We start from the raw sequence: 23,076 nt of genomic DNA, 5'->3' as shown, positions 1-23,076 counted from the left end.
AGTGTGTATATGTTAATGTTAAATTCCTAATTTATCCCTCACCCCACCTTTCCCCTTTGGTAACCGTAAGTTTGAAAAAATGTTGTAATTTTAAAAAGCTATAGGGAGTGGGGATGAAGGAGGAGTGGGCTTTAGAAATTAAATAAAGAGAGTGAGGGTCAAAAAAGGTGTGAAAGTAAATCCACGATAAGACCTGGGGCTAGTGCCAGGCCGTAGGAACGTTGAATTTAGGCCATCGGATTTAGTCCATGGCCATTTACAGAAACAATTCGGGTAGGAAGCAGAATATTGGTCAGGATAACAGGATGCATTAGTTTGTTGGAGAAAATAATCAGAATCTCATTATGTCCCCAAGGGGAATGACTTCCTGCCCTAGTGTGCCCATTTACTCGGATGCTTGACCCCAGAAGGAAGCTAGACATTTGCCCAATGGCCTAGGAAAGAATCCACACAACTGCCCTTTCCCAAGAGCACAAGGAAACTCTACCTCGTGGCCCAAACACATGGGAAGCCACGGCCCTGGATAAGCAGCCTGACCCCGTAACAAACCCACCAGCCCCACATTTCAGGCTCCGCTGGGTTGTTCCACAGAACATCACCAGAGCCCATCCTCAGGCACTTCTGAGGAAAAGGAAATCATTCATCAATTCAATGGCAAGATGCAAAGATCCTGATATCGCGTGAAAATAGTAATTACCATTTGAACACTACCATTTGTATATCTCATTATCATTTTAAGGTGGATTTTTTTTTTTCATTTGATCGAGAAGCAAAAATTCCCCCTTGTTAGTTACCGATGCTACAAGACTTGGTATGGAGAACCAGTTTTTGTGTCTCCCATAGGCAAAACATTATGCTTATACGTCCCCAAAATATTCTTTACAAAAGTATATTCAGGACTTGAGGACACGGGAAGGGGGCAGGGTAAGCTGGGTTGAAGTGAGAGAGTGGCATTGACATATATACACTACCAAATGTAAAATAGATAGCTAGTGGGAAGCAGCCGCATAGCACAGGGAGATCAGCTCGGTGCTTTGTGACCACCTAGAGGGGAGGGATAGGGAGGGTGGGAGGGAGACGCAAGAGGGAGGAGATATGGAGATATATGTATACATATAGCTGATTCACTTTGTTGTACAGCAGAAACTAACACAACATTGTAAAGCAATTATACTCCAATAAAGATGTTAAAAAAAAAAAATTATATTCACATCCAGTGGACTACGTGGCAAGCTAGGTAGAGAGATTTAGTCTGTTCACTGAATCATCCAGATAAAAGTTGGGTATCCTCTTCTGCTTGCATTTTTGTCTTCTCCTAAGTTCACTCCACACTCTGCAATAAAAGGCCTCAGCAATTAAATTTCTTTACAAATGAGGTTCCTCCATCAAATAGGTACCATCTGAAACTTCATCTGAAACACTAAAAGTATTAAACATATTGATGTGGAGAAAATTTTATTCATCAGAACCCCTCTCTTTCAAGAAGGGCACTGTATTTGTTCAGAAGAATTTCCTTGACCAGCTCCCTGAAGCTGAAGCTGAAACTAGCCAGGCCTGAGAACGTGTGGAACCACGTTGAAAGGGAGAACAGGAAGGAAGATTTCAGTGTTTGCGCCAGAGAGAGGGGAAGCAGAGATGGAGGAGATTCGTGGGACAAGCCTGTACAAACTGTGGTAGACCCCTTCACATCCTCAGTATAGTTACCAAACTCGCTAAGTAATATTGTTGGTTGGCTAACTTGAAAGCAAACAAACCAACCAGAAAAAAAATTAAATGAGCTAACTTCGTGCCACAGGCAGGACAGAACACACACATTCGAGTAGACACAGAAGTGGGGAAACATGAGGAGGCAAAGCACAGGGGTGTTCAGGGTTCCAGGGAGGACTATGGGTTACACAAAACCAAGGGTCCCAGTGAGTAAGGGAACTCAAACTGACATCTAACTGACACAAGTTACTCTATACAGGCATGCTTTGAGGGTTTTAAAATAAAGTCAAATAATTTGCTGCACTTAGGCCACCTAAAGTTAGGTATAAACATCACCACATCCATAGCACGACTAACTCTGAGCTTAAAAACAAGAAAGAGAAAACTCGGGGCTTCCCTGGTGGCACAGTGGTTGGGAGCCCGCCTGCCAATTCAGGGGACACAGTTTCGATCCCTGGTCTGGGAAGATACCACATGCCTCAGAGCAACGAAGCCCGTGCACCACAACTACTGAGCCTGCGCTCTAGAGCTCTCGAGCCACAACTACTGAGCCCACGCGCCTAGAGCCCGTGCTCCACAACAAGAGAAGCCACCGCAATGAGAAGCCTGTGCACCACAACGAAAAGTAGACCCCTCTCGCCGCAACTAGAGAAAGGCCTGCACGCAGCAACGAAGACCCAGCGCTGCCATAAATAAATAAATACATAAATAAAATTTTTAAAAAAGAAAGAGAAACCTCTAGTGCCAGAAACGAGGGGACCCCTGGCAGTGAGTGGCAATTTCAACCAAGTGATTCACGAGGACAGCAGGATCCTATGGACCTGGGATGTTGGTTTCACCCACCAATTTGATACCCACTCGTCCATATGTTCACTCAAATCATCAGTAAGCATATTATACAGTATCAGACTGGAAACAGATTCTGGTCTTCCCTTGTGAGCAATGGTTCTCAACCTTGGCTGCGTGTTAGAAGCACCTGGAAAGTTTCTAACCATCCTGATGCCCACGCTGCACCCTCCAGCCCATTACATCAGAATCTCTCAGGCTGGGATCCAGGCATCAATGTTTTTAAAGCTCCTCAGTGATTCCACTCTACAGCCACTGCTTTATAGGCGCTGTGTATATTATTTCTCCAGTTCAAGTTTTTTAGCAATATTTTCCTAAACAAAGACCCATATTTTTCCATCTTCTCTAAAAGGTTTTCAACCTTTGATTACAGGTTGAAATACTCATACCTATGCCTACATCTCCTTGCATATTAATGAGATAATCATGACACAACAGAAAATTCTTTGAGTCCACCCTCACTTCTTCCTAGTGACCCACAGAGCTCCAAGTGCCCCCACTTGCTTTTCTAAATACTCCCAACCAATCCTTTTCATGATCCATTTAGAGATCTTGCCCAGAACTGACGTCAATTCAGACTTTGAAGAATCAAGTTCTTTTCCTATTTGAAAACTAAAACTCTAGTCTTCTGGTCCTTCTTCTGTTTTATCTCAGTTTCTCAAAGATTTTGGCAATTGCAGAGCAACTTAGTACACAAATTCACCCTTGGAAGAAACTGAATTTTCATATGGACTGAAGTAGGCAGAGAAGATAAGACTTGAGTTACATCTTGAAGGCTATGCATTGCCTTTTAAACAAGCTGAGAAGGATGAGGATGATAAAAATGAGATACAAATGGCTTGATCCAAGCAAGGTTTTGATGGGCAGAATTGGTGTGCAGCAGGAAAGGAGGAGCCCAACCAAGAGAGCTGGGTGAGGAAACAGTGTTACTCGCGTAACTAAAGGACATCGTTCAGCTGGTGGGAAGGAAGATAAAGAACTCCTGTGTGTTGGGGTCCTATGGTCACTGCTTTTTTCCATGTGATCTTTTTTTATTGAGTTATGATTAACACACAATATTACATTAGTTTCAGGTGTATAACATAGTGATTCAGTATCTTTATACACTATGAAATGTTCACCACAATAAGACCAGTTACCATGTGTCACCATAAGAAGTTGTTACAATATTATTGACTATATTCCCTGTGTGTATTATTACATTCCCTTGACTTATTTATCTTATAGCTGGAAGTTTGTACCTCTTAGTCTCCCTTAGCTATTTTACCTGTCCCCTCAACCCCTCTCCCCTTTGGCAACCACCAGCTTATTCTCTGTATCTATGAGTCTGTTTCTGTTTTGTTTTGTTTTGTTTTGTTTTTGGATTCCACATGTAAGTGAGATATTACAATATGTGTCTTTCTCTGTCTGACTTATTTCACTTAGCATAATAGCCTCCAGGCCATCCAAGTTGCCACAAACAGCAAGATTTCATTCTTTTTACGGCTGACTAATATTCCATTGTATATACATACCACATCTTCTTTATCCATTCATCTCTGGATGAACACTTAAGTTCCTTCCATATCTTGATGGTTGTAAATTGTGCAGCAATGAACATAGAGGTACATATATCTTTTCTAATTAATGTTTTTTTTTTTTTTCCTTCAGATAAATACCTAGAAGTGGAATTGCTGGATCATATGGTAGTTCTATTTTTAGCTCCATACAGTTTTCCATAGTGGCTGCACCAATTTACATCCCCACCAACAGTGCACGAGGGTTCCCTTTTCTCCATGTACTCATTAACATTTGTTATTTGTGATCTTTTTTGGTGATAGCCATTCTGACAAGTGTGAGGTGGTGTCTCATGGTGGTTTTGATTTGAATTTCCCTGATGATTAATGATGTTGAGCATCTTTTCATGTGTCTGTTGGCCATCAGTATGTCTTCTTTGGAAAAATGCCTGTTCAGGTCCCCTGCCCATATTTTAATTGGATTGTTTGTTTTCTTGATATTGAGTTGTATGCATTTTTAATATATTTTGGATGTTAACTTCTTGCCAGACATATCATTGGCAAATATCTTCTTCCATTTAGTAGGTTGCCTTTTTGTTTTGTTGATGGTTTTTTTCACTGTGCAAAAGTTTTGTAGTTTGAATTGGTCCCATTTGTTTGTTTTTGCTTTTGTTACCCTTGCCTTAGGAGACATATCCAAAAAAAATATTGCTAAGACTGATGTCAAAGAGGTTACTGCCTATGTTTTCTTTTAGAAGTTTTATGGCTTCAAGTCATATTTAAGTCTTTAATCAATTTTGAGTTTATTTTTGTATATGGTGTAAGAGAGTGGTCCAGTTTCATTCTTCTCCATGTAGCTGTCCAGTTTTCCCAACATCATTTATTGAAGAGACGTTTCTCCATCATATATTCTTGCATACCTTGTTGTAGATTCATTGACCATATGTGTTTATTTCTGGGGTCTCTATTCTGTTCCACTGATCTATGTGTCTATTTTTGTGCCAGTACCATACTGTTTTAATTACTGTAGTAATTTTTGTAGTATAGTTTCAAGTCTGAGAGTGTGATATCTCCAGATTTCTTCTTCTTCCTCAAGATTGCTTTGGCTGTTTGAGGTCTTTTGTGGTTCCATACAAATTTTAAGGTTATTTTTTCTAGTTCTGTGGAAAATGCCATTGGTATTTTCATGTGGTTTGCATTGAACCTATAGATTGCTTTGGGTAGTAGAACATTTCAATGATATTGATTCTTCTAATCCATGAACACCAAATGTCTCTCCATTTGTTTGTGTAACCTTCAGTTTCTTTCCTCAATGCCTTACAGTTTTCTGAGTACAGGTTTTTTACCTCCTGAGGTAAGTTTATTCTTTTTGATGCAAATGTAAGTGGGATTGTTTTCTTCATTTCTCCTTCTGATAGTTCATTATTAGTGAAGAGAGATGCAACAGATTTCTATATATTAATTTTGTATCCTGCAACTTTAGTGAATTCTTTTATTAGTTCTAGTATTTTTTTGGAAGAGTCTTTGGGCTTTCCTGTATATAGTGTCATGTCATCTGCAAATAGTGACAGTTTTACTTCTTCCTTTCCTTTATTTCTTTTTCTTGCCTAATTGCTGTGGCCAGGACTCTATGTGTTCCCTGAGAGTAAATGTGTTATATTTTTTGTCTCTGAATCCCCAAAACCTAATAGCACACCCTAGAACATAATATTACACAAATGATTATTGAATAAATAGGTGAATGAATGGGTTGATTTTCAGCCATTTGTGGGGGTTTTTTTGGTTTTGTTTTTATTTTGCTTGGCTTTTTTTTAATGTAAGAGTCACACATACAGCTCTTCTTGTTCTTTAAAACAACAACTCTGCCATGCTGCCGTGTAGAACTAATCTCCATGTCCTACTTGTGAAACCAATTCTGTCTACCATAAGCTATTTTTAAAGCTCTCATAAAGAACCAAGTCTGTTTCTGGACTACTACCCCCTACCCACTGAAATCAAGCTTGAGTATTTAGGGTGCTGTTGACAAATATAACACTTGGAAAGCTAAATTTAGCATAGAACACACGGTGGAATGGCTCTTATCCCTGGACTCACCTCCAGGGTCCCACCCCTTTTAAAAATAGCCCATGACAACATGTATCAGGTACAAAAGAATGCTCCAGTTTAAAGTACAGGCTCCAGTTGGATCCTGGATTATAGTTGCATATGAAAAGTCTTTCAGAAATGTATCTAATTACAAGCTATCAGTCTGAGAAAATAACAGGGCAGAAAGGCTATGTTTAAAGAAACGAAATACCCAAAGAATTAATATTGCTACTGAAATGAATAGAGCAATGACATAATATGGAAATGAAGAGGGAAGAACAGATGACTTTATTCTAGTGGACATTCCAGAAAGGAAATGGTCTCCGTAGTGTTGCTGTTTGTCATTCTCCGTATGCTCTTGTCTCTTGTGTCTGATAAAGGCTGCATGCTCCTTGCAAATGTGGTCTGCATAATCTTTACCACTGCATTTTCCATAGCACTCAGCAGTGTTCTGGGACACCCCCAGCCCCTACACTGTCTTCACCAACGTGAGCCCTTCAGCCTTTGAGGCACTGTCAACACCACTTATCCGCCTGCACAAAGCATCACAGATGAGCAGAGGCTACACCTCTCCCATCCCAGCACCCTGCAGCCCCCTTCTGTAGAGAAGGTGTGGGTTTTACCATTTGGGGGAAGCTCCAGGCCTTGGGTCAGCCCATGTAATACAGTTATGCCTGCAAATCAGGTCTGTGATGAGGGTAAACCGTCTTTATTAAATCATAAGTGCATCCAATCTCCCCTCCACTCTTTACTGCAAGCCTTGCTAAGAAAGGTCAAGGGTATTCTGCTGGGTCCCCCTTTTGTGGAAAATCTCAATGAAAGGGGCACCCCAGGGGCCAGGTTACCCTGAGAGATCCTGCTCAGGCTTTAGAGGGACTTAGAGAGAGGCAGGGGGTGGTCAGGGGGCAGCTTTGGGGAGTGAATGAGAGTGAGACAGAGGGACATGGGAAAAGAGGGTGCTTACGAAGTCCAGCTCTGACTAAAGAGGTGCTGTCTCGTGAGCCCTAACCCTTGACATCAGGTCTTTTCTCCTGTTGTCTCTATGTTGTTTGACTGCAACACCACATAGCAATGGATCCCACGATCCCTGGGCTGCCGCTGGCACTGAGAGGATGGTGGCTACTGATATTCACACCTCCCTCCCCCGGAGCCTCTGTGCCTAACTCTCCTGGGCACATGCTCCACCCCCTTTGCTGGTCCAGGCAGTGCCCTCCCGACTCTCCTTCCTCCCTCTAGCTTCTGGTCACATTTTTTATTGTAAGTCACATAGACGTGGCACAGGATCCTGTCGGCCAACTCCACTGGCCCATCCCAGCTTCCTAGCAAGGGAAAAACAAGAATTGGAAAAAATATATGAGAATTGTGTTTTATCTATGTTATAAGAAAAAAGTGACCTTATTAATTTTTTAAAAAACTTTCCATTGAAGTATAGTTGATTTACAATGATTCAGGTGTACAGCAAATTGACTCAGTTTTATGTATATATATGAATATATATATATATTTTTTTCAGATTCTTTTCCATTATAGGTTATTACAAGATATTGAACATAGTTCCCTGTACTATAGTAGGTCCTTGTTGTTTATCTATTTTATATATAGTAGTGTGTATCTATTAATCCCAAATTCGCAATTTATCCCTCCCTCCCCCGCTTTCCATTTTGGTAACCATAAGTTTATTTTCTATGTGTATGAGTCTATTTCTGTTTTGTAAATAAGTTCATCTTTATCATTTTTTTAGATTCTACATATAAGTGATATCATACTTGTCCTTCTCTGTCTGACTTACTTCACTTAGTATGATAATCTCTAGGTCCATCTATGTCGCTGCAAATGGCATTATTTCATTCTTTTTTATGGCTGAGTGAGAGTCCATGATAGATAGATAGATAGATAGATAGATAGATAGATAGATAGATAGATAGATAGATAGATGATAGATAGATCACAACTTCTTTATCCATTCATCTGTCGATGGACGTTTATGTTGTTTCCATGTCTTGGCTATTGTAAATAGTGCTGCTATGAACATAGGGGTGCATGTATCTTTTCGAATTAGAGTTTTCATCTTTTCTGGATATATGCCCAGGAGTGGGATTGCTGGATCATATGGTAACTCTATTTTTAGACTTTATTAATTTTTAGACAAGAAAATAAAGCCCTGAACTACAGTGTAGCAAGTAACTAGTAAGTTACTAATAAAGAACTGTTACCATCCATTAAAAAAAAAAAATTGTGGCATCTCTCATCTTCAGCAAGGGATGCACATTTTGGGATCAGTTCTCAACAACTGGGAGAAACTCACAGGCCACCTGGGGCCCCAGATGATGCCTTTGGGAATCCCTAGTCTGTCCTACTACGGAGCCTCCCACCCGGGGACACTTGTGCAGAGCCTGGTCATTTGCAGTGTCCAGCTGGGCCTCCCTCACACAGCCTCGGGGCTGACACAGCCCTCAGAACACACATCCATTCACCACTGGCCACAGCAGCTAAGGAAGTGGACGGGATGAAAGCAAGAAGACACCCTACAGAGCAGGAAAGAGAAGCCCTGCCTATTTTAGGCTGTGTGCCCTTGTCGTGCGGAGAGCTGTTTGGAAGATATACAGATGTGCTTGTCTCTAGAGTTTACATCTATATAATCACAAGGGGGTGGCTGAGCTCTTTGGCATATTAGTGGTCACATGATGCTGGCCATATCAAGTAACCATTATCACATCAGAGCCCACAGGAGTTATAAATACACCACCACCCAGCCCCAGCTGGATGACAATTGAGTAATAACAATAGAAATAGCTCACACTCCATAAGACCATCTTTCCCCTTCCTGGAGAACTTTTCTGAGATCATCGGCATTGCAATGAAGAGACAGCCAGAGCCAGTTAGAGGGAAACTGCAGATCTTTCAGAAGATGGGAAAAGAGCCTCAAGCCACAGGTGGGTGGCCGGTGCTCGAGTACCATGCTGCCTTGGTCACAGGAGACCTGGACCGTCTTAAGCTCCTCATGGACCAGTTCTTCCAGGACGCCAACGTGGTGTTTGAGATCAAGAAGGATGAGATGGAGTGGCAGGTGAAATCCCTGGCCACGTTTGGACCGTCAGGTACCTTTGCTCCTTTAAAGCCCGGTTCTTTATTTTTTTAAGGAACTACTAACACACCTCTGAACATATACCTCCAGTGTGTAGACTGCTCACACGGGTGCTGCATTTAACATACTCGAGCAAAAGACATCTAGAAGCCAAACTTTGCGTGCATGATTTTTAAGATGTAGTTTTTAGGTGAGAGATGAGAGAGATCAAATTGGAAAGGCCAAGCTGTTGGTGAGAAGTGCCCTTCCCATGCTGGAGGTGCCTCTTGTCTTTAAAAAGAGCTTTGGTTTGAATGCTGATCTGCCAGAGCCTGGATCTGGCAGCCAGGGAGGCAGGAGATAAAGTACGCCTCTCCTTTGAGTGCGCCCGGAGCGGGCCCCTGGCGAGCAGCACCGGGCAAGTTTCCTCTGTGGATCCGTGAACGCCATGGCTCCAGCGGGGAAGCTGGGACACAGCCAGCACCGTGGAGGGAGAGCTCTCAGGAGACGCTCCTCCTGGAACCCAGGGGAGCCTGGGAAGGGGGAGGAGGGGGAGGAACCAGAGGTCCTTAAGTTGTATATGTCTGCATTCTTGTCGCCTGGACACTGTCGCTATGTGCCGGGCAGGCAAACATACCCCCAGGTAGAGAGAAGCCCCCTCACCCCCATCTGGGATGAACAGACTTTCTGACCATCAGGCTGCAGTGTGGCCCCCTTGGCTGGCACTCTGCATTGGGCACCCTTCCTCCCGTGCATCCCGATGCCACACGTTTACCGAGAGGGTTCATGTGTTGGAATCTGTGAGGATTTCAGACTCTGTGGTCAGTGGGCCAATGGCCAGTGCCCCGTGCCCCTGACTCGTGATCTCTGGCAGGCCAAGAATGAGGAAGGGCGGTTTCCAAAGCACTGACCCAGTCTGTGTACACCTCACACAGGGAGAAGGGAATAAACCCAAACCCTGCCAAAGGGCTAAGCAGCTCAGAGCCGCCAGCGAGGCGGCAGAGGCTGTGGGAAAGGCACACGCAGGTCTAGTCTGGGCCAAAACCCCTCCCAGTCAAAGGCATCCCAGAGCCTTTTTGGGTCTCCTCTCCCTCACCTGTCCCTGATGGGGCACACATCTTCCTCCAGAGGGCTGTGTGACCATTCAACCAAGAATGCCAACTGCTTGAATGTTCGATTAATGTTGTTTTTAATCACATGCCTCGCAGCCCTGGACACACACACACTCAAATGTTGCATTGATAGATATTAATGTAAGTTCATGGTCTGAATCAAAGCCTCCTTCCTGTTTTCCCCCTCAATCTTTCCACCCCTAACTTTGCTGTTTTTCTATGGCACATCTGTACGACAGGAGATTAGAGCATTGTGGCAGTGAAGGGACCTGAGATATGACCGAGCAAAAGGGCAGCCCTGGGAGTTAGTGCTGGCCTGCGGCCTCGGTGCAGGCTGGGAAGAGAGGATGGACACTTCTGGACTCTGTGCTCTTTCAGCACAGCCACCTGAATTCTCCCAGCTGGTCCAGTAGCAGAAATGACCAAACCCGGGCTGAGGACAGTGGCCCCGACACTGCCCTCGCTCGTACGAGGACTTCCTGGTGGCCAATTCAGCTCCTCCTGAAGGGAGCCATGGGGAAGGGGATACACAGGTTCATAGTGGCTGGCTCCTGGGTACCACATCCACGACGGAATGCTGGCCCCATCAAGCTCGCAATGCCAGGAAAGCATTAGCATGGAGCTGATGTCTAGAGGGAGGTATCACATGGGGAGAAGCCTGCTTCTGTGTCCTTCCTGGTGGCAGAACCTGGACCAAGGGTGGGATTTATAGGAAGCTGATTGATGATTCAGGTTTACTGAATGAGAGAGCTGCCTTAGAACGGGGTTCTCTGGAAGGCCTGATAGAAGCTCATCACCATCTCCAGGGACCTGGAGAAGGGGGCTGGCCCTAAGCTATGGCTAAGCTAAATGCCCAGCCAAGGCCCCTTCCCATCAGTCCAGGGGAAGACTTGGGAATCTTGGGTGGGTGAACAGAGCTGCTGATGGTGGGAACTTAGCATGCCCTAGAAAATGGAGTACCCCCTTCCTTGACCCTCAGTAAGTAAACTTCCTGTCTCAGGAAAATGAGTAGAATCAACAACCAGGAGCTGGCCCCTACAAGAATGTAGGTCACTGTTACGGTCAAGGACCATATCCATCATCCCCCTCAAATCAGACCCGGTCTTCACTGGGCAGGGCAGCTCAAACCCATGCAGGCCCACGTCCGCAGGGCCTTCAGCCACCATCACCCACCACCAGGAGGACAGGCCCCCTCTTCCCCCACCGAGTGCACACAACCTCCAGGCTGGGCCTTGGGGACGCGGGGCGGGCTGGAACCGTGCGCTGCATGGAGGTACGTAATTATGAGTGGTCTTTCAAACTGCTCAGCATGGGTCCCGGGAAGGAGGTGGCCTGTGAAAAGGGTCTCCTCCACAGCTCATTACAGCCACAGTATCGATTCTTCCATCATTATCAGAAGGCATCCCTGCCATGTGAAATCCTGTCCCTTGAAGTGTATTCACCAGGGACAGCTTTCCCCCATTTCCAGGAGTGCTCATGGCTGCTAACAACCTTCCACAGGCCTTTTGAAAGCCCAAAGTTTTCAGAGAAGTGAAATGTATAGCTCCTGCTCCATTCATCCCTCAAGAAAGAGCAACCCTACACACACACACACACACACACACACACAAAACCCTGAAGAGCGCAAAGAAACAAACCAGAATTGTGCTCAATGCAGACCACCACATCAAAGGGTGCTTCTGAAACCCGGCCACTTCCAAGACAACTAAACTTTCCGAGTCCTTTTCTCGAGCAACCTTGGTGATGTGGGTCAGTTTGTTTTGTCTGTTGTCTTCTCCTCTTAATGATAAAGGGGTAAATTTGGGGCTCGAAAAGAGAGGGCTTGGATTCCAGAAAAATCCACAGCTCACTTTCCTCCCTCAAGCTGCCCCTAATTCAGAGTCTGGAAAATGTGAATTCTCCCACTGTCCACCCTGCTTGTTCAGCTTTTAACTCCTCAAATCTTACCCAAGTTACCCTCATATTTGGCAAAACCCTCTTGCGTCTCAATAACCGCCCACCCCGATCGCTCCTTTGTATTTCTTCTCTCCCTGTCTCTCCATCTCTGTCTTTCCAGTGTGTCTCTGCTCTGTGCGCTGTTACTTTCTCCCCTCTTCCTACACTTTTTTCCCTTGCTATCTCTCTGCCCCTCTCTGTCAGGGCCCTTTCACCTCTACCCCACGCCTCCCTCCAGCCCTCATCCGTGATCCAGTTGGACCTCACTGGGTTTCTCTGTCCCGAACCCTGAGCATCTTTGTGTATCTCCCTACGTGCCCACCTGGTACCTACTTCTAAGAGATGGTTTCACCCTATTTCAGTCTTAATGGACACCGCTCCCCACCAGCGTCCCCCGACTCACCTGACCTTTCCCCACCTCCCCTCCACCCCCAGGCCTCTGGACCTTGGAGTACAAGCGCGAGCTCACCACACCCCTGTGCATCGCCGCGGCCCAGGGCCACACGGCCTGCGTGCGCCACCTGCTCGGCCGCGGCGCCGACCCCGACGCCAGCCCCGGCGGCCGCGGCGCCCTGCACGAGGCCTGCCTGGGGGGCCACACGGCCTGCGCCCAGCTGCTGCTGCAGCACCGCGCCGACCCCGACCTGCTCAGCGCCGACGGCCTGGCGCCCCTGCACCTCTGCCGCACGGCCGCCTCGCTGGGGTAAGGACCCGGGGCCCCGACCACCCACCTGACCCTCGACCCTCGACCCCCGACCCCTGACCCTGCCCCCGGACGCCCTCAGCGCCCCGACCCCACTCAGCCCCCGGACCAGGCCGGCGTCACCGCTCCAGGCCCCGCCCCCAAGCCCACCCCCGCAGGCCCCGCCCCCAGACCCTCGGCCTCGGCCCCGCCCGCCTCCTGACCCCGCCCGGACCCGGACCCAGACCCGGGAGCCCTCGGCCACGTCCGTCAGAGCCCCTCGGAGGCCACCGGGTCCCCCGCCCCGGCCTCGGCCGCAGCCCGGGCCCCGCGCCGGTTTAATTAGCGCTTGATTGCGAGCGCGGGGGGGGCCGGCGCCACACGGAGGTAATGAGCCGGTGATCACCGGCCCGCAGACGCCGGCGCTGGAGAATGCTAAAAGGCCACTGGCGGGGTTGGAGGCTGAAAAATTAGGGGTTTTAATGATAATTTTATGCAGAATAATTGTCACAGTGTGACATAAATGGTTAGCTCCTCGGGCGGGGCTTCGGCGTCCCACAAGCCAGCCGAGCTGCGCCCGCGTTTTCGGGGCCCACCCCCCGCCCAGGTGCCGGGGTTCTGGAAGTTCTGCTGGTGCCGGGTCCAGCCTCGCGGCTGTCCTTGCGGAGGGTCTGTCCCCTCGGGGTCCAGTAGGTCCTGCGAGAGACGGCGGGGGCCCACCGCGTCATTGCATAGGATTTCTGTGCCGGGGGCCCAGCTTGCGTTGTGTCATCTTGACATTTCTTTTAGTCCCTGTTCTTGGGATTAAAATTTCTTGGCCTTCTGTCTCTATGATGACGATTAAATAAAATCACCATGTCAAGCGCAGGCAGGCAGGACTACTGGGCTCTCAGGGACCAAGGCGGAGGGGCACCGCCTACCAATCACGTGCAGCAGGGACTCAGAAAGGCACGTGGACCACCAGGAGTCTTGAAGGAAAGTGACTGAAAACAATGTATTTTTCAAAAGCAGCTTTACTGCGTTGTAATTGCATATAGTAAACTGCGCATGCTTAAAGTATACGATCTGATAAATTTGGACACAGGCATGCACTCACTCATGAAACCATCCCTATAATCAAGATAGAGAACCCAGCCATCACCAGCAAAAGGTTCCCTTGCCCCATTGTAATCTCTCCCTCCCCCTCCTCCAATTTCCCTCTGATCTGCTTTTGGTCACTATAGTCTGAATTTACTAGAATTTTATGTGAATGGAATGTAGTCTCTTTTGTCTGGCTTCTTTCATGCAGCAATATTACTTTAAGATTTGCTTTGAAGCGTATTTTTTTATTTTCATTTTATATTGGAGCATAGTCGATTAACTGTGTTGTGTTAGTTTCAGGTGTACAGCAAAGTGATTCAGTTCAACATATACATGTATCTATTCTTTTTCAAATTCTTTTCCCATTTAGGTTATTACAGAATATTGAGCAGAGGTCCCTGTGCTATACAGTAGGTCCTTGTTGGTTATCTATTTTAAATATAACAGTGTGTACATGTCAATCCCAATACCTTGAGAGTTGTCATACTGTTGTGTGTATCCATAATTCACTCCTCTTCATTGCTGAGTGGTATTCCATGGTAGAGGATGACACAATGTATCTATCCACTCATATGTTGAAAGACACTTGATTGTTTCAGGTTTGGGGCTGTTACAAATAAAGTTGCTATGAACATTTGTGTACCAGCCTTTTTCTGGGTATATGCTTTCATTTCTCCTGGATAAATACCTAGGCAGAGCTGTGTTACATGATATGATTAAAAGATAATATTTTAGGAAATGACCTTCCAAATTGGATCTACCATTTTACATTCCCACCAGCAATATATGAACGTTCTAGATGCTTCCCATCCTCACCAATACTTGGTATGGTCACTCTTTAGCTGTAGACATTCTTTAGGTACTTAGAAATATTCCATTGTAGTTTTTTTTGTTTTTTTTTTTTTAAGACTGAAATCGTTTTTATTCTTTTTTTTTTTTGACATCTTTATTGGAGTATAGTTGCTTTACAATGGTGTGTTAGTTTCTGCTTTATAACAAAGTGAATCAGTTATACATATACATATGTTCCCATATCTCTTCCCTCTTGCATCTCCCTCCCTCCCACCCTCCCTATCCCACCCCTCTAGGTGGTCACAAAGCACAGAGCTGATCTCCCTGTGCTATGCGGTTGCTTCCCGCTAGCTATCTATTTTACGTTTGGTAGTGTATATATGTCCATGCCACTCTCTCACTTTGTCACATCTTACCCTTCCCCCTCTCCATATCCTCAAGTCCATTCTCTAGTAGGTCTGTGTCTTTATTCCCGTCTTGCCACTAGGTTCTTCATGACCTTTTTTGTTTTTTTTTTCCTTAGATTCCATATATATGTTCCATTGTAGTTTTGATTTGCAACTCCCTGATGAGAAGTGATGTTGGGCATCTTCTCATGTACTTATTTGCCATCCATTTATCTTCTTTGGTGAAGTGCCTGTTCAAATCTTGTGCCCTTTTAAAATATTGGGTTGTTTGTTTTCTTCTTAAATTTTGAGATTTCTTTATATATTCTGGATACAAGTCCCTTGTCAGGCATGTGATTTATAAATATTATCTCCCAGTTTCTGGGTTATATTTTCTTTCCTTAAAAGTGTCTTTTGGAGAACAGAAGTTCTTACTTTTGGTGGCATCCAGCTGATCATTTTTTTCTTGTAGGGATTGTGTTGGGTTATTTTATCTTAAAAAAAAAAAATCTTTGCCCAACCATGGCCACAAACATTACCTCCTATGTTTTCCTCTAAAATTTTTAAAATAATTTTATATGTTACATTTAAGTCTATGACCCATTTTAATATCTGAATATGGTGTGAGGTATGGATTGAAGCTTTTTTTTCTCTGCATGTGGATATCCAGTTGTTCCAGCACCATTTGTCAAAAAGCCTTTCCTTTCTCCATGGATTTGCCTTTGCACTTTTGTTGATAATTAACTGACTACATATGTATGGGTTTATTTCTGGCTCTCTTGTCAAGTACACACAAGACAGGGCAAGGCCTGACTGATTCAACTGGTAAAGATCCACGGAGCCACTCCTAGATTCGGACTTTTAACGCTTACATAAACAGTGAAAAGAAGAATAGCCAGAAGTACCAATTCTGCACGGTCCTTGTCCCACACACCACAAAGGACAACACCCAAACAAAAGCGGCCAGATAATGGCAATGTGAGTTGCAGCATACCCTGTTACAGAACACCCGAATCTAGACTTCAGGAGAGCAGTTTTACAGTCTGCAGCTCTATTCTGAGGGGGGCAAGGCAGGAAGTCCCAAACCTCATCAGAACCCAGGAGGTGATGAGAAACGTCTCAGGACGGCCTCCCAGGGGCCATAGGGAGGTGAGTAGACGATGGTCTTGTAGCAACTCCTTACAAGACTTTCATTCTGGAGGATCACAAGGCGCTCTGCCAAGACTTAGATCAGCAGCGGTTCAAACTTTTGTTTGCGTGGCCTGTGTGGATACGTGCAAGTCGCTAGGGCTCCGTGGCAGAGCCGTGGTTCTGTGTCTCTACTCCATTACATTGCTCTATTGGTCTTTTTTTTTTTTTTTTTTAACAATGATCAGACATTGATTCTTTTTTTAATTAATTAATTTATTTATTTTTGGCTGTGTTGGGTCTTCGTTTCTGTGCGAGGGCTTTCTCTAGTTGTGGCAAGCGAGGGTCACTCTTCATCGCGGTGCGCGGGCCTCTCACTATCGCGGCCTCTCTTGTTGCAGAGCACAGGCTCCAGACGCGCAGGCTCAGTAGTTGTGGCTCACAGGCCTAGTTGCTCCGCGGCATGTGGGATCTTCCCAGACCAGGGCTCGAACCCGTGTCCCCTGCATTAGCAGGCAGATTCTCAACCACTGCGCCACCAGGGAAGCCCCTCTATTGGTCTTTTTTGACACCAGTACCACATTGTATTGAATATTGTAACTCTGTAAGAAATCTTCAAGTCAGGTAGTATAAGTTCTCCAGCATCATTCCTCATTTTCGAAGTTGATTTGGCTGTTCTAGCCTCTTCGCATTTCCACATAAATTTTAAAATCAGTTTGTCAATTTCTACAAAAAAAGCTGCTGGGTTTTGACTGAGGTTAATGTGAATCTATAGATCAGTTTGGGGAGACTTGACTTAAAAATATTGAATCTTTCAACCCATGAACCCGATAAATCTCTCCATTTATTTAGATCTTTAATTTCTTTCAGCTTTGTTTTATAGTTTTAGTGTGCGGGGCTTGCACATATTTTGTCAGATATATCCCTAAGTATTTCATATTTTTGATGCTTTTGAAAGTGATATTTTTATTTAAATCTCTGTTGTGGTAGCTACTATATAAATTGATAATAACTTATTTTTGTATATTAATTTGAAACCTGCAACCTTGCTAAGCTTACTAACTGTTCTAGTAGCCTATCATAAATTTCATAAGATTTCTATGTAGACAATCATGTCATCTGCAAATAAAGAGAGTTTTACTTCCTTTCCAATCTGGATGCCTTGTAGTACTTTTTCTTGCTTTATTGCACTAGATAGAACCTCCAGTGCAATGTTGAATAGAAGTAATGAGAGCAGACAACTTTCCTTATTTCTAATCTTAGAGGAATTAAATCTTTCACCATTAAGTATGATATTAGAGGTAGATGACATTTTTCAGATTGAAAGAGTGCCTTTCTATCCCTACTCTGCTGAGAGTTTCTACTATGAATGGATATTGAATTTTCTAAATGCTTTTTCTGCATATATTGAGTTGATCATATGGTGTATTTTTTGGTCTGTTAATATAATTATTTACGCTGATTGATTTTCAAATGTTAAACCAACCTTGCATTCTTCAGACCACAGTTTATAAATTGCTGGGTTTGATTTGCTGACATTTTTTCAACCTGCATGTATGTTCATGAAAGGTATTGATCTGTAGTTTTTTCTTGTAATGTTTTTGTCTGGTTTTGATATCTGAGTAATGCTGGCCTCAAAAATGAGTTGAGAAGTGTCCCCTTCTTGTCTATTTTCTGGAAGAGCTTGTGTAAAATTGTTATTGTTTCTTCCTTAAAAGTTTGGTAGAATTCATCCGTGAAGCTATCTTGGCCTGGAGTTTTCTTTATGAGAAGGTTTTTGGCTATGAATTCAATTTCTTTAATGGCTATGGTGCTATTCAGGATATTTCTCTCTTTTTGAGTGAGCTTTGATAGCTTGTATCTTTCAAGACATTTATCTCTTTGTTAAATTTATTGTCATAAAGTTGTACCCTATTATCCATTTAATAGCTTCAGAATCTGTAGAATCACCACTCTCATTCATGATACTGGAATTTGTGACTTTTATTCTTTTTTCCCTGTTCAGTCTTGTTTTGGGTTTTACTGATTTTCTTTTGTGTTTTACTGTCTTATTTTTCATTGATTCCTGATAGGATCTTTATTGTCCTCCTTTCTTTACTTACAATGAGTTTTATTTGTTCTTGTTCTTCTATTTCTTAAGATGGAAGCTGATGTCTTTGATGATTTTTATTTTCTAATATAGGCTTTCAGTGTTATACATGTACCCTCTATGTACTACTTTAGCTGAATCCCACAAGTTTTAATATGTTAAAATTTCACTTTCAATCAGTTTTAAATATTTTCTAATTTCCCTTTAAGTTTTCTCCTTTTGATTTTTTTCTTTGAAACATAGGTTGTATAAAAACGTGTTATTTAGTTTCCAAATATTTGGGTATTTTCCAGATATCTTTCTATTATTTATTTCTAATTTAATTCCTTTATAGTGAGAGAACTTACTTTGTATCACTTTACCCCTTTGAAATTTATTGAGTCTAGTTTTATGATCCAAAATATATCCTATCTTGGTAAAATTTCCATGCGCACCAGAAAAGAATGCATATTCTGCAGTTGTTGGGTGGTGTGTTCTATAAATGTCAATTAAGTCAAGTTGCCTAATAATGTTGTGTAAAACTCCTATATCCTTACTGATTTACTGCCTACTTGTTTTACAGGTTATTGAAAGAGGAGTGTTGAAATCTTTGACTATACTCATGGATTTGTCTATTTCTCTTTGCAGTTCTATCAGTTTTGTTTCAAATATTTTGAAGCTCTATTATTAGTTACATAGATGTTTAGCATTGTTATTGCCTCTTGAAGAACTGACATCATTATTAAAAGATATTCTTTATCTCTGGTAATATTCTTTGCTCTAAAGTCTCCTTTGTCTGATATTAAAATATCCAGTCTGACATTAATATAGATTTCCTTTGATTAGTGTTAGCATAGTATACCCTTTTCCATCCGCATTAGTTATCTGTTGCTGTGTAACAAATTACCACAAACTTAGAGACTTACTACAACACCCATTTATTGTCTCATGGTTTCTGTGGGTAGAGTTTGGGTGTGGCTTCACTGGGTCCTCTACTGCACAGTCTCTCATAAGACTGCAATCAAGGTGTCAACAAGGGCTAGGGTCTCACCTGAAGGGTCAACTGGGGAAGAATCTGCTACAAAATTCATACAGTTATAGGCAGAATTCAGTTCTTTGGGACTGTTGGACTGAAGGTCTCAGTTCCTTGCTATTGATTAAAGGCCATGCTCAGTTTGTGTCTTTATTTTTAAAGTGGATTTCTTGTAGGCAGGTTATAATTGAGTCTTTTTTAATCCAATCTGGTAGTCTTTGCCTTTTAGTTGGGTGTTTAGATCATTTACATTTAATGAGATTTTGATATGATTATGTTCAAATCCAACATCCTGTTATTTTTTTCTATTCATCTCATCCATTCTTTGTTCCCTTTTCTTCTTTTTCTACCTTCTTCTATACCGAGTATTTTTCATGATTCCACTTTATCTCCTTTTTTGACTTATTATATATAACTTTTGGTTCTGTTATTTTAGTAGTTGCTTTAGGGTTTTTAGTATACATCTTTACCACAGTCTGCCCTCAAGTTGTATTATACTACTTCATGTATAATATAAAAACCATATGACACTATAGTTCCATTTCTCTCCTCCTGACCTTTGCACTATTGGTATCATACATTTTACTTCTGCATATAAGTCCCACAATGCATTGTTATTATTTTTGTTCAAAGTCAATTATCTTTTAAATATATTGAAATAATAAGAAAAAAAAGTTTTTATGTTTACCCATGTAGTTCCTATTTCAAGTTCCCTTCATTCCTTTGTATAGACTGAAGATTCCATCTGGGATCATCTTCCTTCTGCTTGGAGGACTTTCTTTAATATTTCTTATAGTGAAGGTCTGCTGGGGATGAATCCTTTTGGAGTTTGTATGTTTGAAAAAGTCTTTATTTCATCTGAGTGTTTGAAAGGTACTTTTGTTGGGTAGAGAATTCTAGGTTGACAGGTTCTTTTTTTCTTTCAGTGTTTTACACTCATGGCTCCACTGTCATCTAACTTGAATTTTTAATCTTTAAATCTTCTATCTATCTGATCTTTGTTCTTTTGTATATAGTGTCCTTTTTTTCTGGCTTTAATATTTTCTCCTTATCACTGGTTTTAAGCAATTTGATCATGATGTGCTTTGACGTAGTTTTCTTCATGTTTCTTGACCTTGAGATTTACTGATTTCTTGGATCTGTGGGTTTATACTTTTCATAAAATTTGGAAAATTGTTGGCAATTATCTCTTCACATATTTTCTATATGATCCCCTCCTCTGCCTCAGGGACTCCAATTGCATATATGTTACACCACTTGAAGTTGTTCCACAGTTCATTAATGCTCTGTTAATTTTTTTAAATTAATTAATTAATTTATCTATGGCTGTGCTGGGTCTTCGTTTCTGTGCGAGGGCTTTCTCTAGTTGCAGCGAGCGGGGGCCACTCTTCATCGCGGTGCGCAGGCCTCTCACTGTCGCGGCCTCTCTTGTTGCGGAGCACAGGCTCCAGACGCGCAGGCTCAGTAGTTGTGGCTCACGGGCCCAGTTGCTCCGCGGCATGTGGGATCTTCCCAGACCAGGGCTCGAACCCGTGTCCCCTGCATTGGCAGGCAGATTCTCAACCACTGCACCACCAGGGAAGCCCCTGTTAATTTTTTTTTCATTTTTTTCTTATGTAATTGACTTACCTTTTGTTCTGAAATCCCTGATCTGCCATTAATCCCATCCAGTGTATTTTTCATCTCAGACATTATAATTTTCAACTTTAGAAGCCCAATCTTAGGTCTTTTTAAAATATCTTTCATGTCTTTACTTAACATGTTCAATCTTTCCTCTAGCTTCTCAGATATATGGAATGCAGTTCTAATAACTATTTTAATGTTTCTTTCTATCAATTCTATCATCTGGGTATGAATAACATTTTCTTTATTTTAACTTTGTTCATTTTGTAAATTTCAGATTCACATAAGGCGTAGTTGTGAGAGATAAGATATGTAGATATAAGATTCAAAGTAGAAATGCTTATGAATACATTTCTCAATGATTTTTTTAAAGCTGTAAGTAGATAGCTATTCTGCATGGATACTAAATAAAGATTAACTTCTACCTCATTTTAACTTACAATTTCTATCCTTGAGTCATTTGGTAGATGATTTGCTGGTGTACAAAGTTGCCATCTGGTGACAAAATTATAGAAACCCCATCTATTTTTGAAAAGCACAGCTCTAAGTTCATCCAATAATGATTCTTTCCCTACAAGCATTCAATCGCAAGTTGTTGAACTCTACAAGGTGCTGGGGCTGCGCTGTGTTGTACACAGTCTATTCCCGCAAGATGCTTTTGGTTTCAAAGGAGAGGAAGGTAATTTACAGCAGTGTGCTAGACACTGAGCCAAGAATATGTAGAATCCACTATGTGCATGGAAGTTGAGAGTGTGGGCTGGTAAATTTCTACTGGAAATTTTCTAGGAGAGAAAGAGGCACCAGCTTTATTAAAGGACATAAGCCAATCAAATCAAAGCAAATGTTTTTCTATATACTAAGAAAACGGGCAAAATTATTAGGCAGTTTTACATTGATTGCACTCAGTTTTCATCATTTTTTTTTTGAAATTACCTCATTTATTTATTGACTCTCCTCACCCACCCACCCCATTCATCATATTTTTATACCCTACAATTTTATATGTTACAAGTACATATTTTGCTACATCTGAGGTCTGGGTTGAACCCCAATTCCAACACTTACTAGCTGTGCAAGCTTGGGTAAGTTATTTCATTTTTCTGTATCTCACTGTAATATTTGAGCCTACTATGTAGGGTGGTTATTATGAGAATTAAGTTAGCTAATGTAGGAAAAATGTTTAGAAGAGCACCTTGCATATAGTTAAGAATTATGTAGGTGCTGACTGCAATTTCTGAGGCCTCTTGTATAATCATTGTGTCTATTTTATGAGAATTGAAAGAACATTTCACTATTTTTAATTAATATGGGGTTTGTGGTTTCTTTTCTTTATCTCTATATTTGTTGGTCATCTATCATTTATTCCAAGTAATATCTCTAGTCAAGAACATACTCACAATTATAACATATTCCTATGGATAATATAACCCATTTGATGATATTGCATGTCTAGGAACACACCATGCTTCCCACTCCCCCAAGAAGGCATGTCTATATTTACTTTTCTCTTGTTCAAAATTAAGTTCTCTAAATGCAGCATGGTATCCTGGATTGGATCCTGGAACAGAACGTGAACATTAGTGGGAAAAGTGGTGAAAGTCAAACAAAGTCAGTTAACAGTTTTGGACTGATGTTAATTTCTTAATGTGGGCAAAGGTACCATAATAATATAAGATATGAACTTTAGAGGGAGCTGGATGAAGGGCATTTGGGAACTCTCTGCACTATCTTTGCAACTCTTCTGTAAATCTAAAATAATTTTAAAATAGAAGGAGTTTTAAAAACCAAGTTTGCTTCATACCTTGGGCTCCAATCTTCCACCTTACAGTATTAGAAAAATATTGTTCTTTACTAAGAAATGAGAATGTATCACCTACTCAGAACACAAAATATTGTGAATCCTGACAACAGCCCTTAAGACAAACCAACAAGCTTACATTTGGAGCTGAGGCATATGCAGACCATTCAAGCTACTCGGCTTATACACTGTGTGATAGAAACTAATTTCCTGGCTTCAGCTGGTTTTTCAGAAATCATTC

General features: G+C 42.5%; 1 protein-coding gene across 1 annotated transcript in view; it reads left to right on the top strand.

Moving 5' to 3' along the window:
* Window positions 1–23,076, top strand: part of ASB18 (ankyrin repeat and SOCS box containing 18) — a 95,718-nt gene that overhangs the window by 45,056 nt on the left and 27,586 nt on the right. Inside the window, exons 4-5 of the mRNA XM_061191389.1 lie at window positions 9,110–9,232; window positions 12,681–12,948. Of these exons, the coding sequence (XP_061047372.1) occupies window positions 9,110–9,232; window positions 12,681–12,948 (391 nt within the window). The remainder of the gene's footprint in view (window positions 1–9,109; window positions 9,233–12,680; window positions 12,949–23,076) is intronic.

This window comes from Eubalaena glacialis, chromosome 1, assembly GCF_028564815.1.
Source record: "Eubalaena glacialis isolate mEubGla1 chromosome 1, mEubGla1.1.hap2.+ XY, whole genome shotgun sequence".
Lineage (NCBI taxonomy): Eukaryota > Metazoa > Chordata > Mammalia > Artiodactyla > Balaenidae > Eubalaena > Eubalaena glacialis.
Note: the sequence above shows the minus strand (reverse complement) of the source record. Positions and strands in the feature narration are given on the sequence as shown.